At 35.9% G+C, this 12,523-nt stretch overlaps 1 protein-coding gene across 2 annotated transcripts in view; it reads right to left on the bottom strand.

Annotated features, from left to right (window-relative positions):
- Positions 1-3,473: 3,473 nt before the first annotated feature.
- The window catches only part of RGS17 (regulator of G protein signaling 17), a 119,727-nt gene continuing 110,677 nt past the window's right edge, over positions 3,474-12,523 (bottom strand). The window contains exon 5 of one of the 2 annotated variants that reach the window (XM_010358184.2): positions 3,474-4,505. In XM_010358184.2, the coding sequence (XP_010356486.1) occupies positions 4,317-4,505 (189 nt within the window). In that variant the 3' untranslated portion in view covers positions 3,474-4,316. The remainder of the gene's footprint in view (positions 4,506-12,523) is intronic. The other variant, XM_030929073.1, reaches the window with a different exon arrangement.

Below are 12,523 nucleotides of genomic sequence, written 5' to 3'. Positions count from 1 at the left end.
GATAAATATTTGCAGTTGTAGCAAGTGAAGAATTAAAAATTTTGGCAGATTGGATGTTGTTTTCACAGGAGAACAAACCCATTGGTCAGGAATTTGAAGATAGAAAACACAAAACTACATGTTTGAAAAATATAGTTAGAAAATTATGGTCGTAAACTGTCAATGTAAATAGGCAAAAATATTTTTTGGAAATATCTTTACCGTCTTTCAAAATAATTTGGCAATGTGTCAAGATCAAAGTATTCAAAATACATGTTTGATAGACTTCTAACTATAGGCATTTTCTGTCTCTTTAAGACTTAAAAATATTATTGTTGTTGTTGTTATTATTATTATTGTTATTATTATTATTATTATTTTGAGATGGAGTCTCGCTTTGTCGCCAAGGCTGGAGTGCAGTGGCATGATATCAGCTCACTGTGACCTCTGCCTCCTGGGTTCAAGCGATTCTCCTGCCTCAGCCTCTCGAGTAGCTGGGATTAAGGGCACCCACCACCATGCCCGGCTAATTTTTGTATTTTTACTAGAGTTGGAGTTTCACCATGTTGGCCAGGCTGGTCTCGAACTCCCGAGCTCAAGTGATCCGCCCTCCTTGGCTTCCCAAAGTGCTGGGATTACAGGCTTGAGCCACTGTACCTGGCCAAGAAATTTTAGGTGGTTTTCCAATACGTTTTATTTTTTTACGTTTTGATTGTATTTTAAATTCCTTCTCTTTTCATTTTAACACCAAAGCATCTAATAATTGGTATTTTTTTGAGATATAATTTGTCACCATTACAATATGATTTTTAAAAGTACAAATAAGTTAAAGGTATAGAAAAATGGATAAACTCAAAAGTAAAAATCAGGCATTATTTTAAATCAGCTTAATGGGATGAAAATGTATTTTTGCTCCTAATAAATAAACATTATTCACTTATCCCTATAGTCCTTTGGCAAAACTGAACTATCAGGTAAATAAACAACACATATTTCATTCTGTAAGTCAGAACCTAGGCAGCATTAAAGGATACTAATAAACACACCATGCACTATGACCACATATCAGAACTGGTTATTCTATGTACATATTTTAAGATTTCAAAAAAAAAAAAAAAGATCACATTATGGTCTTGAGTTCTACATTTAATAACTTCAGTATCAAAGTTGTGTTTTGCTCTTGTGGTTCATGTGCACACTCTAACACTGTCAGAGCATCTATACTACCTTTGGATAACATCATAACAGCCCGAGTAAAGAAGTGCCATCCATCCATCACTGGTGTGATTAATGTACAAGATCAATCTCGGAAGAAATCTGGCTCTCCAATTTATTTATATAAACATAATCTATATCCTCTACTTTCTTTCTTTTATAGATACATCTAAAGTTAGGCACTATAGAAAGTGCATTAATCTCTTTCTGTGTGCATCAGCAAATTCTAACAGTATACAAAGATACCTTGACAATTGAAAACACAGAGTGTCCATTTTAAAGTGCTAATTTTTCCCCAGGGAGGAATTTACTCACTAGGAAAACTCAAATTCTAATAAAACAAATATTGTGCTCTTGGAATGGTAGCATAGACACCAGTTGAAGCCTTTTTTGTTTATTTATAATAGCTCTGTAACTTAAATGAAGGAATTATATCATACTTAGAAAATTAGTAGAGTTGCAAATATACAGACATACTCTTAAATGAGAAACCCTCCCTCACCCAAAAATAAGAGTTTAGCACAGAAATGCTCACATAGCATATGGTTATCAACATCTGATGTGTAAATCTGCTCTAGAATCTTTCTTAGCACAACTTCCTAATCAGGTTTCAAAAGGATATATGCCAACTTTAAAATCTGTGTTCTACAAATGCCCAGGTTAGAGATTAGGACTCTTTATAAGGGCCCTTATCTTTTACATTTGGTAAAATATTAAAGATATTGTCAAACAGACAATTCATCTAATAGTCCAAAGTATCTTATAAAGATAACTTATGACTAGCAGGTCACCATCATATATAGTAACAACAAGAATATAAAGTCTACAGTTAAAAAGATGGATGCATGCAGTGTATCACAATATATTACATATTTTCTAGTCATGTGCACCAATTTGTTGTGCCTCAAACACAGAAACAAATATGATACTACACCATACATGTGTATATATCATAGTAGCATAATAAACTCAATTCTAAGCAAGAAAAACAATTAAATAATTTAGGAACAATAGAACTTCACAATAGAAGTGATGATTCTTTTAGGTTTTTCTTTACTCTTTAGGAAAAAATATGACTTTTGTAAACATCTTCATAGCTATCTTTTTTCAACATATTACTGAAAACTATTATTCAAATAGTATTTAAATGACATGAATAAAATATGTCAACACACTAACACTTTCAGAAAACAGGCATTTGTTAAAAGAAATGATTATTATAAATATTTTCTATCTTGCATTTTAACTACATTTCCATAAATAATGTATTTAAAAGTGCTGAATATGGTAGGATAGTCAGCAACGCCAGTGTAAACAGAATATTTTCTTTTCTACTCCGCAATTTTTTAAAAATCCCATTTTGTCAAACACTGCAACAGTTAAAATATTTGCATAGGGAATAGATAATAGCCCTTTTATTCATGTCTCCTGAATTTTATATAAATTAGAAAATCATACTTGCTTAAAAAAACAATTTTTGAAATGTTTTAAGTTTATGGAAAAAGAAACTTATGATGCCAACCTTTCAAGTAAAATAAATTTAAAAAGAAACCCCCACACTCGTTTTTTTAAAAAATATGCTTAATAAATTAAAAAATGAGAGGTAGTTAAAAAAATGACAAAGAAAACCTGTAACTGTAATATCATCCTTAATATAAGGCCAGTGTTCTCAATGGATATAAATCTTTTTAAAACTTTCATTTTAGGTTACTCAGTATTATATTCATTCCCTTTAATATTAAAAAAATAGTCTTCGGGGGATATTAATATTCAAATTTAACACTTTGATATAAATATGACACTGATTATTTTAATTATCACTTTTCTGCATGACAGAATATTGTTTCCTTGAAGGTCAGAAGTACATGACAATGTCAGGCAAGTGTTTTGTCATAAAGATTTAGTGTACTTATAAAAAATAATATGGCAGCTGGAAAATTTGAGCACTGTACTGCCTTTTAATTATGGATGAAAACTAATAGTTTGGTTTAAACATCTTTAAAATGTCATCCTTAAGATACTCTGTGAAAACAGTTAAGGTCTGAAGTAGAGAATTATTTTCTTCATAACCCTTATAAAACTTTTCCTGGTAAAAACAGCTTTTCACTGGATTTCACTTTCAAGGAAAATATGCCACAGGACAGATGCTATTATCAAAATGTTTTACAGTGCTACATGTAGGCATTCCTTTATTAAGTCCTTTTGTTTATATTCCAAAACTAAGTTATCAAGCTTATTATTATTTTTTTCTTGCTGAAGTACATAACTTTACACAACCATTTTAAAACTGGAGAGCCAGTCTTTAATAAATTAATTACAGTATTGGACATCTGATATATACATAAATTCATTTTCTTCTATTACAATTAAAAGCAGTATCACTCTTTGATTTGTCATTGAGATAGGATATCTTCAAATTGTTTTGTGCTTTTTTTTCTTCTTTTTTTTTGTTTTTTGCTTTTAGCATAGTAAACTCTCCTGTAATGAAAATGCCACAGTTTTGGCAGTGAACAACCAGAGGAATCCCCATTAGGATTTTCCAACAAACAGATAAATAGCTCTTTTTCATGTACAGAAATATTGGCTTCAAAATTAGTGTACTAAACACAGTATACAGAATGTTGAATACCATTGTTACATTGTAAAAATTGCTTTTTTCTGTCTTAGATTATGTTAAAAAATGCAAACCATGGCCGATTTTTTTGGCAATTATTTCTTAAGACCATATTGCACAAAAGTCCTTAAATACAGATATAAGTTATGCTATTGGATTAAATATTACAACAACTACGTGGCAAATGAAGCAGTTTTACTTTGCACATGCAGTCTCTGGAGATACATGAGGAGACTGTTCATAGGACTACAAATACACTTTGCTTGCAAGTAGAATGAGTGTTGAATAAAACAAACAATTTGGCAATTCATTGTTTTGTGTGGTATTTTCTCCAAACTTAACCATGGAAAACCTTGATAAAAATGGAGACAAAGACCATAATGGTTGTGTTTTCACAGTAGCCTGAGGAATGTTAAACTGTAGTTCTCCAGGAACTCAGTTTCTGATGTTATTTAACTACTTTTATTTCCCATCTCAGCCCTCCAAAATGATTGTTTTTAAATGAACATTAAGATTCAGAAGAAGAGCCAGCAGTACTTTCAACAAATGACTTATAAATTTGAGAGTTCAAAAACCTTGGAAAGGAATCTCTGTGCATTAAAGTATATATCTGAAGTTGGGCGTCTTCATACATGTGAGGATTAGGATCCAACAGATTTCTATTGATCACCTCTCTAACTCGAGAATCAAGACTGACCTAAAAAGAAACAAGAGCAAATACATTACATAACATTTTTTTCAAAAGACCTCAATTAAGTAACTGTAAGTTTGTGACATTTTAGAGAAACTTCAAAGAGCAAATCCAACTACCAGAAGTCTTGAGTTCGTCTTTTCACACTACAAAACCTTATGTACTTTTCTCCTTCAAAATTTGCACTAAACAACAACAAAAAAAGCAAAGTAAGTCTTTTAAACCAGAAATTTAGTTTACAGATGTCTTTGCTTACTTGGTTTTATGGTTTCTATGCATTCATTCAGAAGTTTTTGACAATTTCTAACCATGGTTGAGGTACCCGAAATTTCCTAGCTAGAATATGAATTCACCTCCTCCTATTCTGTGATTGGTGGAGGCTGGCAATATTGATAAGAAGATAAAAAATCTACTGGCAGAAAAGAGTTCCCTGGCAAAAATTAACATGCATATAAAATGCCAACTCCCCACAGTTTTGTATCCCAACAAGTCCTACTGTGTCAAAAGTAGGAAACCAAGAGTGTAGCAGGGCATGCAATGAGCAGGTATGCTTCATGTCTCACATCTGCCCGGCAAGGACTAGCAAACATTCTTATACATCCAAAGACCTCTTACTAACGATGAAGCAGATCAATTGCTTGGAGTGAAATCTTTGAGAGGAGATATAGGAATAGGAATGCAGAATAAACATTAAGATAATCAATACAGTGTTACTTGAAAAGTGTACAGAAATTAAATTCTGCAATGATTTAGGATTTTCCCTCTTCCTCACTAAATGCAAATCCTCTTGGAACTGGTAAAATATGTTGGAAAGGGAAATGGGGAAAAATACTTGGCAATAAAGGCATGGTTGGAGGAACAGAACTAAAGCCCTGCGCTGAAATACCATGTTAGAACAACCCCACAAGTGGTAAATAACCAGAGTCCAGATTGTTTTCCTCAATCCTCACTATTTAGCAAGGAATAGGACTTGTGAACCATAGTTATTTCATGATATATTCACATACAAACTTTCCATATTTATATTTAAACATGTTGTCATAAGCATTCTGCAAATGCCTTTTAGTTCTGGCTTCTTTTCCCACCACTGTTTGGACTAAGTCTGGGAACTAATACAGTCTCTTATTGAAGCCTCTCCTATTCCATCTAGTGTCCCCAGGTTCCTGAGCTCAATAGACCACATGGAATTGGGTTGATTTGCTACACCCCAGGGATGGCTACTAGATTTGTTGGGAGATGGCAATCCAGACTACATTTCTGTGGTTTAGCCAGACCAACTCATATGGGGACATCTCATTTTACTGCGCTTCCCTTTATTGTTTTTCGCAGATACTGTGTTTGCTACAGATTGAAGGCTTGTGGCGATCCTGTGTCAAGCAAGTTGACTGGCACCATTTTTCCAATACCATGTGCTCACTTTGTGTCTCTGTGTCACATTTTGGTAGTTCCCATAATATTTCACAATTTTCATCATTATTATATATTTTAAGGTGGCCTGTGATCAGTGACCTTTGATGTTACTTTTGCAATTGTTTTAGGAGGCCATGAACCATGCCCATATAAGACTTAGTTAATCCTTAATTGATGACTATGGTGTGAATACTGACTGTTCCACTGACCTGCCATTCCCACATCTTTTTCCCTCTCCTCAGGCCTCCCTATTTCCCATGGAGGAAACAATATTGAAATTAGGCCAATTAATAACCCGCCAGTGGCCTCTAAGTGTTTAAGTGAAAGGAAGATTCACACATCTGTCACATTAAATAAAAAGCTAGAAATGGTTAAACTTACTGAGGAAGGCATGTCGAAAGCAGAGACTGGCCAAAAGCTAGGCCTCTTTTGAAAGTTAGCCAAGTTGTGAATGCAAAGGAAATGTTCTCAAAGGAAATTAAAAGTGCTACTCCAGTGAACATGTGAGTAAGAAAGCAAAACAGCCTGTTGCTGAAATTTAAAAAGTCTGAGAGGCCTGGACAGAAGATCAAACAAGCCACAACATTCCCTTAAACCAAAACCTAATCCAGAGCAAGGTCCTAACTCTCTTCAATTCTGTGAAGACTGAGAGAGGTAAGGAAGCTGTGTAAGAAAAGTTTGACGCTCACAGAGGTTGGTTCATGAGGTTTAGGGAAAGAAGTCATCTCCATAACATAAAACTTCAAGGTGAAGCAGCAAATGGCTGACGTAGAAGCTGCAGTAATTTATTCAGAAGATCTAGCTAAGATAATTGATAGAGGTGGCTACACTAAACAGTAGGTTTTCAATATAGACAAAACAGCCTTACATTGGAAGAAGATACCATCTAGGACTTTCAGAGCTAGAGAGAAGTCAATGCCTGATTTCAAAGATTCAAGGACAGGCTGATTCTGTTGTTAAGGGCTAATACTAAGTGGTAACTTTAAACTGAAATGAATGCTTATTTACCATTCTGTAAATCCTAGGGCCCTTAAGAATTATGCTAAATCTACTCTGCCTGTGAACTATAAATGGAACAACAAAGCCTAGATGACAGCACATCTGTTTAAAGCATGTCTTGCTGGATGTTTTAAGCCCACTGTCAAGCCCTACTGCTCAAAGAAAAAAGATTCCTTTGAAAGTTTTACCGCTCATTGACAATGCTTCTCGTCATCCAAGAGCTTTGATGAAGACGCACAAGGAAATTAGCATTGTTTTCATGCCTAACACAACATCCATTCTGCAGCCCGTAGTCAAGAAGTAATTTCAACTTACAAGTATTATTTAAGAAATACATTTCAGAGGCCAGGTGCAGTGGCTCAGGCCTGTAATCTCAGCACTTTGGGAGGCTGAGGTGGGTGGATCACGAGGCCAGGAGATTGAGACCATCCTGGCTAACATGGTGAAACCCTGTCTCTACTAAAAATATGAAAAATTAGCCGGGAATGGTGGCAGGTGCCTGTAGTCCCACCTACTTGGGAGGCTGAGGTAGAAGAATAGTGTGCACCCGACGGGACTCGGAGCTTGCAGTGAGCCAAGACCACGCTACTGCACTCCAGCCTGGGTGACAGAGCGAGACGCTGTCTCAAAAAAAAAAAAAAAAAGAAATACATTTCATAAGGCTATCACTGCCATAGTGATTGATACCTCTGATGGAACTAAGCAAAGCAAATGAAAAATCTTCTGGAAAGAATTCACCATTCTAGTCATTAAGAACATTTCTTTTCTTTTTTTTTTTTGAGACAGAGTCTCGCTTTGTCCCCCAGGCTGGAGTGCAGTGGCTCGATCTCGGTTCACTGCAAGCTCCGCCTCCCGGGTTCACGCCATTCTCCTGCCTCAGACTCCCGAGTAGCTGGGACCACAGGCGCCCACAACCACGCCTGGCTAATTTTTTGTATTTTTTAGTAGAGACGGGGTTTCACCGTGTTAGCCAGGATGGTCTCGATCTCCTGACCTCGTGATCCGCCAGCCTCGGCCTCCCAGAGTGCTGGGATTACAGGCGTGTGCCACCGTGCCTGGCCGTCATTAAGAACATTTGTGATTCATCAAAGGTCAAAATATCAACATTACCAGGAATTTAGAAAAAGCTGATTCCAACCCTCCTGGATGATTTTGAGGAGTTCAAGACTTCAGTAGAGGAACTAACTGCAGATGTGGTGGAAATGGTGATAGAGCTAGAATTAAAAGTGGAGCCTGAGGATGGGACTGATTGCTCCAATTTCATGATAAAACTCTAAAGAATGAGGACTTGCTTCTTATAGATGAGCAAAGAAAGCGGTTTCTTGAGATGGAATCTATTTCTGGCGAAGATGCTGTGAACATTGTTGAAATGACAACAAAGGATTTAGATTACATAAACTTAGTTGATAAAGCAGCAGCAGGGTTTGAGAGGATTGACTCCTATTTTGAAAGAGGCTCTTCTGTGGGTAAAATGCTACCAAAAAGCATTACATGCTATAGAGATATCTTTTATGAAAGGAAGTCAATCGATGTGGCAAACTTCATTGTTGTCTTATTTGAATAAATTGCCACAGCCACCCCAACTTTCAGCAATACCAGCCTCATGAGGCAGCAGCCATCAATGTCGAAGCAAGACCCTTCCTCCACCAGCAAAAAGATTATGACTCTCTCAAAGCTCAGATGATTGTTAGCAGTTTTTATCAATAAGGAATTTTAAAATAAAGGTATGCACATTTTTAAGACATAATGCTATTGCTAAATATTGTTTATACTATGACTACAGTATAGTATAAGTGTATCTTTTTTTTTTTTTTTTTTTTTTTTGAGACGGAGTCTCGCTCTGTCGCCCAGGCTGGAGTACAGTGGCGCGATCTCGGCTCACTGCAAGCTCCGCCTCCCAGGTTCACGCCATTCTCCTGCCTCAGTCTCCCGAGTAGCTGGGACTACAGGCACCACTAAGCCCGGCTAATTTTTTGTACTTTTAGTAGAGACGGGGTTTCTCCTTTTTAGCCAGGACAGTCTCGATCTCCTGACCTCGTGATCCACCCGCCTCGGCCTCCCAGAGTGCTGGGATTACAGGTGTGAGCCACCATGCCTGGCCAAGCATATCTTTTATATGCATTGGGAAGCCAAAATATTTGTGCGACTTGTTTTGTGATATTTGCTTTATTGCGGTTGTCTGTAACTGAACCTGCAGTCTTGCTGAAGCAAGTCTGAAAAACATTACTTGGCTGAACTACACATTTGTCTTTGTTGGGAATTCTTCAAAAATAAAAATGTTCTGGAAATGAATTGTTCAATTTCTATTTTCTGTTATTACCACATGAGGTCACTATCAAGTACAAAGTAATTTTAAAAAGTACAGAATATTTTTCTCCAACATTTTTATTTTATCTAAAAATATATTTTTGCATTTATATGCCAGAGGGAAATATTGACACTGGAGTTTAAACTGAGATAAACTCATTTATCTTATTCTGAAACATCATGTTATGGTAAGGTAAAATCTTACCAAACACCTCTGTATTTAGAAATGGTGCTTTCTTTCAAACTTAAGAGAACTTTTTGTTTCAATGGAGCAGGAAACTTTACATTAGTGATTTTAAAAAAGGAGGTCATTTACTTCTTAAATAATAGTATCATTAAATGTAGTGTAAAACTTTCTTCTCAGTAGATGGACTCATATTATCTTAAGACAAATAAAATAACAAACTATTAAATGTCTTATGTCCTCATTGTTTAATTTTTAATTTTGCAAGCCAAAAGCAGTAGTGAAATATTGTAAAGTCATACAGTTCAATATTTAGTAATCTATAATGAAAATGCATTTGTTATTACTATTTAAAGAATAAAATATTTACCTTAATAGCAGGTTGTCTGCCTGAAAAGGCTGTCGATCAGTCAAAAGAAGTGTAGCGAGGTCAAATAATAAGGATAAGCCCCATGGGGATAACAATCTATTGTTTCATCTTGTAGCATCTTTGTGCTTCAGAATGTGGATCATCTATAATACAAGGTATTGGTGGTGGATCCCAGTTGGGCCTGGGCCACAGTCACCCTAGGATTCAGGTGTGTCTGGATGGCTTCTAAAGCCATCTTATCTGGGCTCCACTGCATGAGGGACTGAGGAATTTCCTGCATAGAACTCATCCTAAGGGAAGAGAAAGTTGAGTAGCACAAGATAAGAGCTATCCTCAGGCAATGCACGTCTCCTCTTAACTCAGGCCACGTAGACTCATACCGAGGTGGTGTCGGGGGAAGAGTGCATTCCAGCAATAACAGAATTTATAGCACAATAGCACCACCATTGTGACACAGGACACAAGACAGCATGATAGGTTTGACCGCATTTAACTGGCAGTTCTAGCAGTACTGAAAAGTCCAGCAATGTTGAGACACAGCAACTGAAGTTTTAAAGACACAAGTGACTTTGCAATAGGTCTCCGTGAACTTGGAAGCATTCATTCTCACAGGGAGTAGGAGACAGGGAGGCAGAAAAGCAAGGGACTTGCAAGCAAATAGTCATGAGTGTGAACTGTTCAACAAGAGTATGGAGGTAAAGCGAGGAGAATGAAGACAGAGAAATCTTGTTAGTGTGGCTTGGGAAAATCTGGGCTAAACTGAGTCATATACTCTAGTTAATCTTACTAGATTTCCTATTCATTGAAGGAGGATATGAAGGTAGGTTAGCATTGCTGAAAGGGAGTACACCAACTTTTGACCCTGCCTTTTAATTCTAGTCATCAAGATGCAAGGGAAAATTTGATCCTATGGACATTTTTGGCATAAATATACAAGAATCATGAATTTTCACTGAAAGTCTTTTTTTCCGTAGAGAACCCTTCTTTACATTATTTAATTCCCTGAACAATGTTTTTCATGTATCACAACCAAGTGTTTTCTCCATTTTTCGCTCTTATTTTTACTGTTACTGAAGTTTCTTTATTTAGAATTCCTTTCCAAGTAAAATTCTGATTTTTTCCCTTTATAAGTCCATATCAAATTTTACCAATGATAACATCTACCACTGGAAATTTTCTTTTCTGTTTTTAATTTGAACTAAATTTGGTATTCCTATGTTAAATTTTATAAATCGAAAGAATACATGATCCTCCTACCAATTTTAATAAATTTTTGCTTTGTGTACATTTAGTCACGTTTTATTTTGTTTGAATTTATCTCTTAGAACAAAGATGATTGGTAGGGTAAACTGTAATGTAATATTCTTGGTGGTGTCTGGATAATAGGAGAGTATATCCTGCTGGTCTAGGGGGAGGGTTCAGGCCTGTGGTTAAGGTTGCTATTTCTCATCATGTGTGAAGTTCTACAGTTGGATTTATAGAAATCTATGGTAACATCAGGAAGAAAATAATAGGCAATGGAAGAACTAATCAGCATGGTGTAGTTGGAAAAGCACCACATTTGGAATCAGAAGATCTTGGGCTAGCATTCTATCTCTACCAGATATATTTCCAATGTCCTCAAACATTCATTTTACCTCTTTGAGAATCAGTTTCTTTTGCTATAAAGTGGTACCATCTGTCCTCGTGGCTGAAAGATTGCTGTGAGACTCAGACTGTAATAATATATGTAAGACCACTGTGCCAATAATGAAGCTAATGTAAAGTAATTAATAATAATTGATCATAATTATGACATCATCTTGATCAAACCCAATGTGTTTGGCTTTTGCATCAACTTGAATTTTACCTTCTCAGAGTGACCTTTCCTGACCACTTCTATTCCATCTAATTCAAGCTCCAGCCCATCACAATTTTTAGTTACTTGTTTCAACAAGATTTGTCTGTCTTTCTAAAATGTAAGCTCCATTAAGGGATCGGACAGTGTCTCTTGTTTATCATCATATCCCCAATATCTAGCCCAGTGCTTGGCTCATAGTAAGCAGTCAATAAATATTTTTTGAATGATAATATGTGCGCATAAAAAATACATTTAGGAAAATACAGTCAAGTGAGTTCTGTTTAGGAAAACTGAATTAAATCATTGAATGTGCTAAATTCACATAATTTCACTTAAAGACATATCTACATGGACACACAGAATCTGCATGTCTATCACATAAGCATTATTTTTTAGATAATTCTGATGTTTCAATAGGTCTATTACCGTTTTCTCTCAGGGTAACTGGGAATTTAGAAAAATCAGAAAAAGCAAACTCCTACTACTATTACAATTACCATTTCCCAGAGCTTGAACGTAACAGATTTCGTGGGTTGTTAGGCTTTCTCCATCCATGCCTTCATTCATAACACTAGGACGTGGAGGTTCCAGCGCACTAAAGTGAGTCACTAAGTGGCTCACAGACAGTAAGTGACAGATCCAGTTTATAGTCCTGGTAATGACAACGCCATCACTAGGCAGATTTCTACATAACTGGACCATAGTTTTCTTCAGTTCAGATAAATGTCTTATATTTGTTGAAGGATTTATAATTATTTCTTTTTTCAGTAGCTTAATGCTGTTTACAGTTGATAAGAGCCTTTAAATATATTTTTTATTCAAGCTATTTATTTTGCTAGGGTTGTCTTTTGATATACTTTGGATGTTGGTACCCACCCTAATCACAGGTTGAAATGTAATCTCCAGTGTTGGAG

The sequence above is a fragment of the Rhinopithecus roxellana genome, chromosome 4, assembly GCF_007565055.1.
Source record: "Rhinopithecus roxellana isolate Shanxi Qingling chromosome 4, ASM756505v1, whole genome shotgun sequence".
NCBI lineage: Eukaryota > Metazoa > Chordata > Mammalia > Primates > Cercopithecidae > Rhinopithecus > Rhinopithecus roxellana.
The sequence above is the reverse complement of the archived record's forward strand: the minus strand, read 5'-3'. Positions and strand labels throughout refer to the sequence as shown.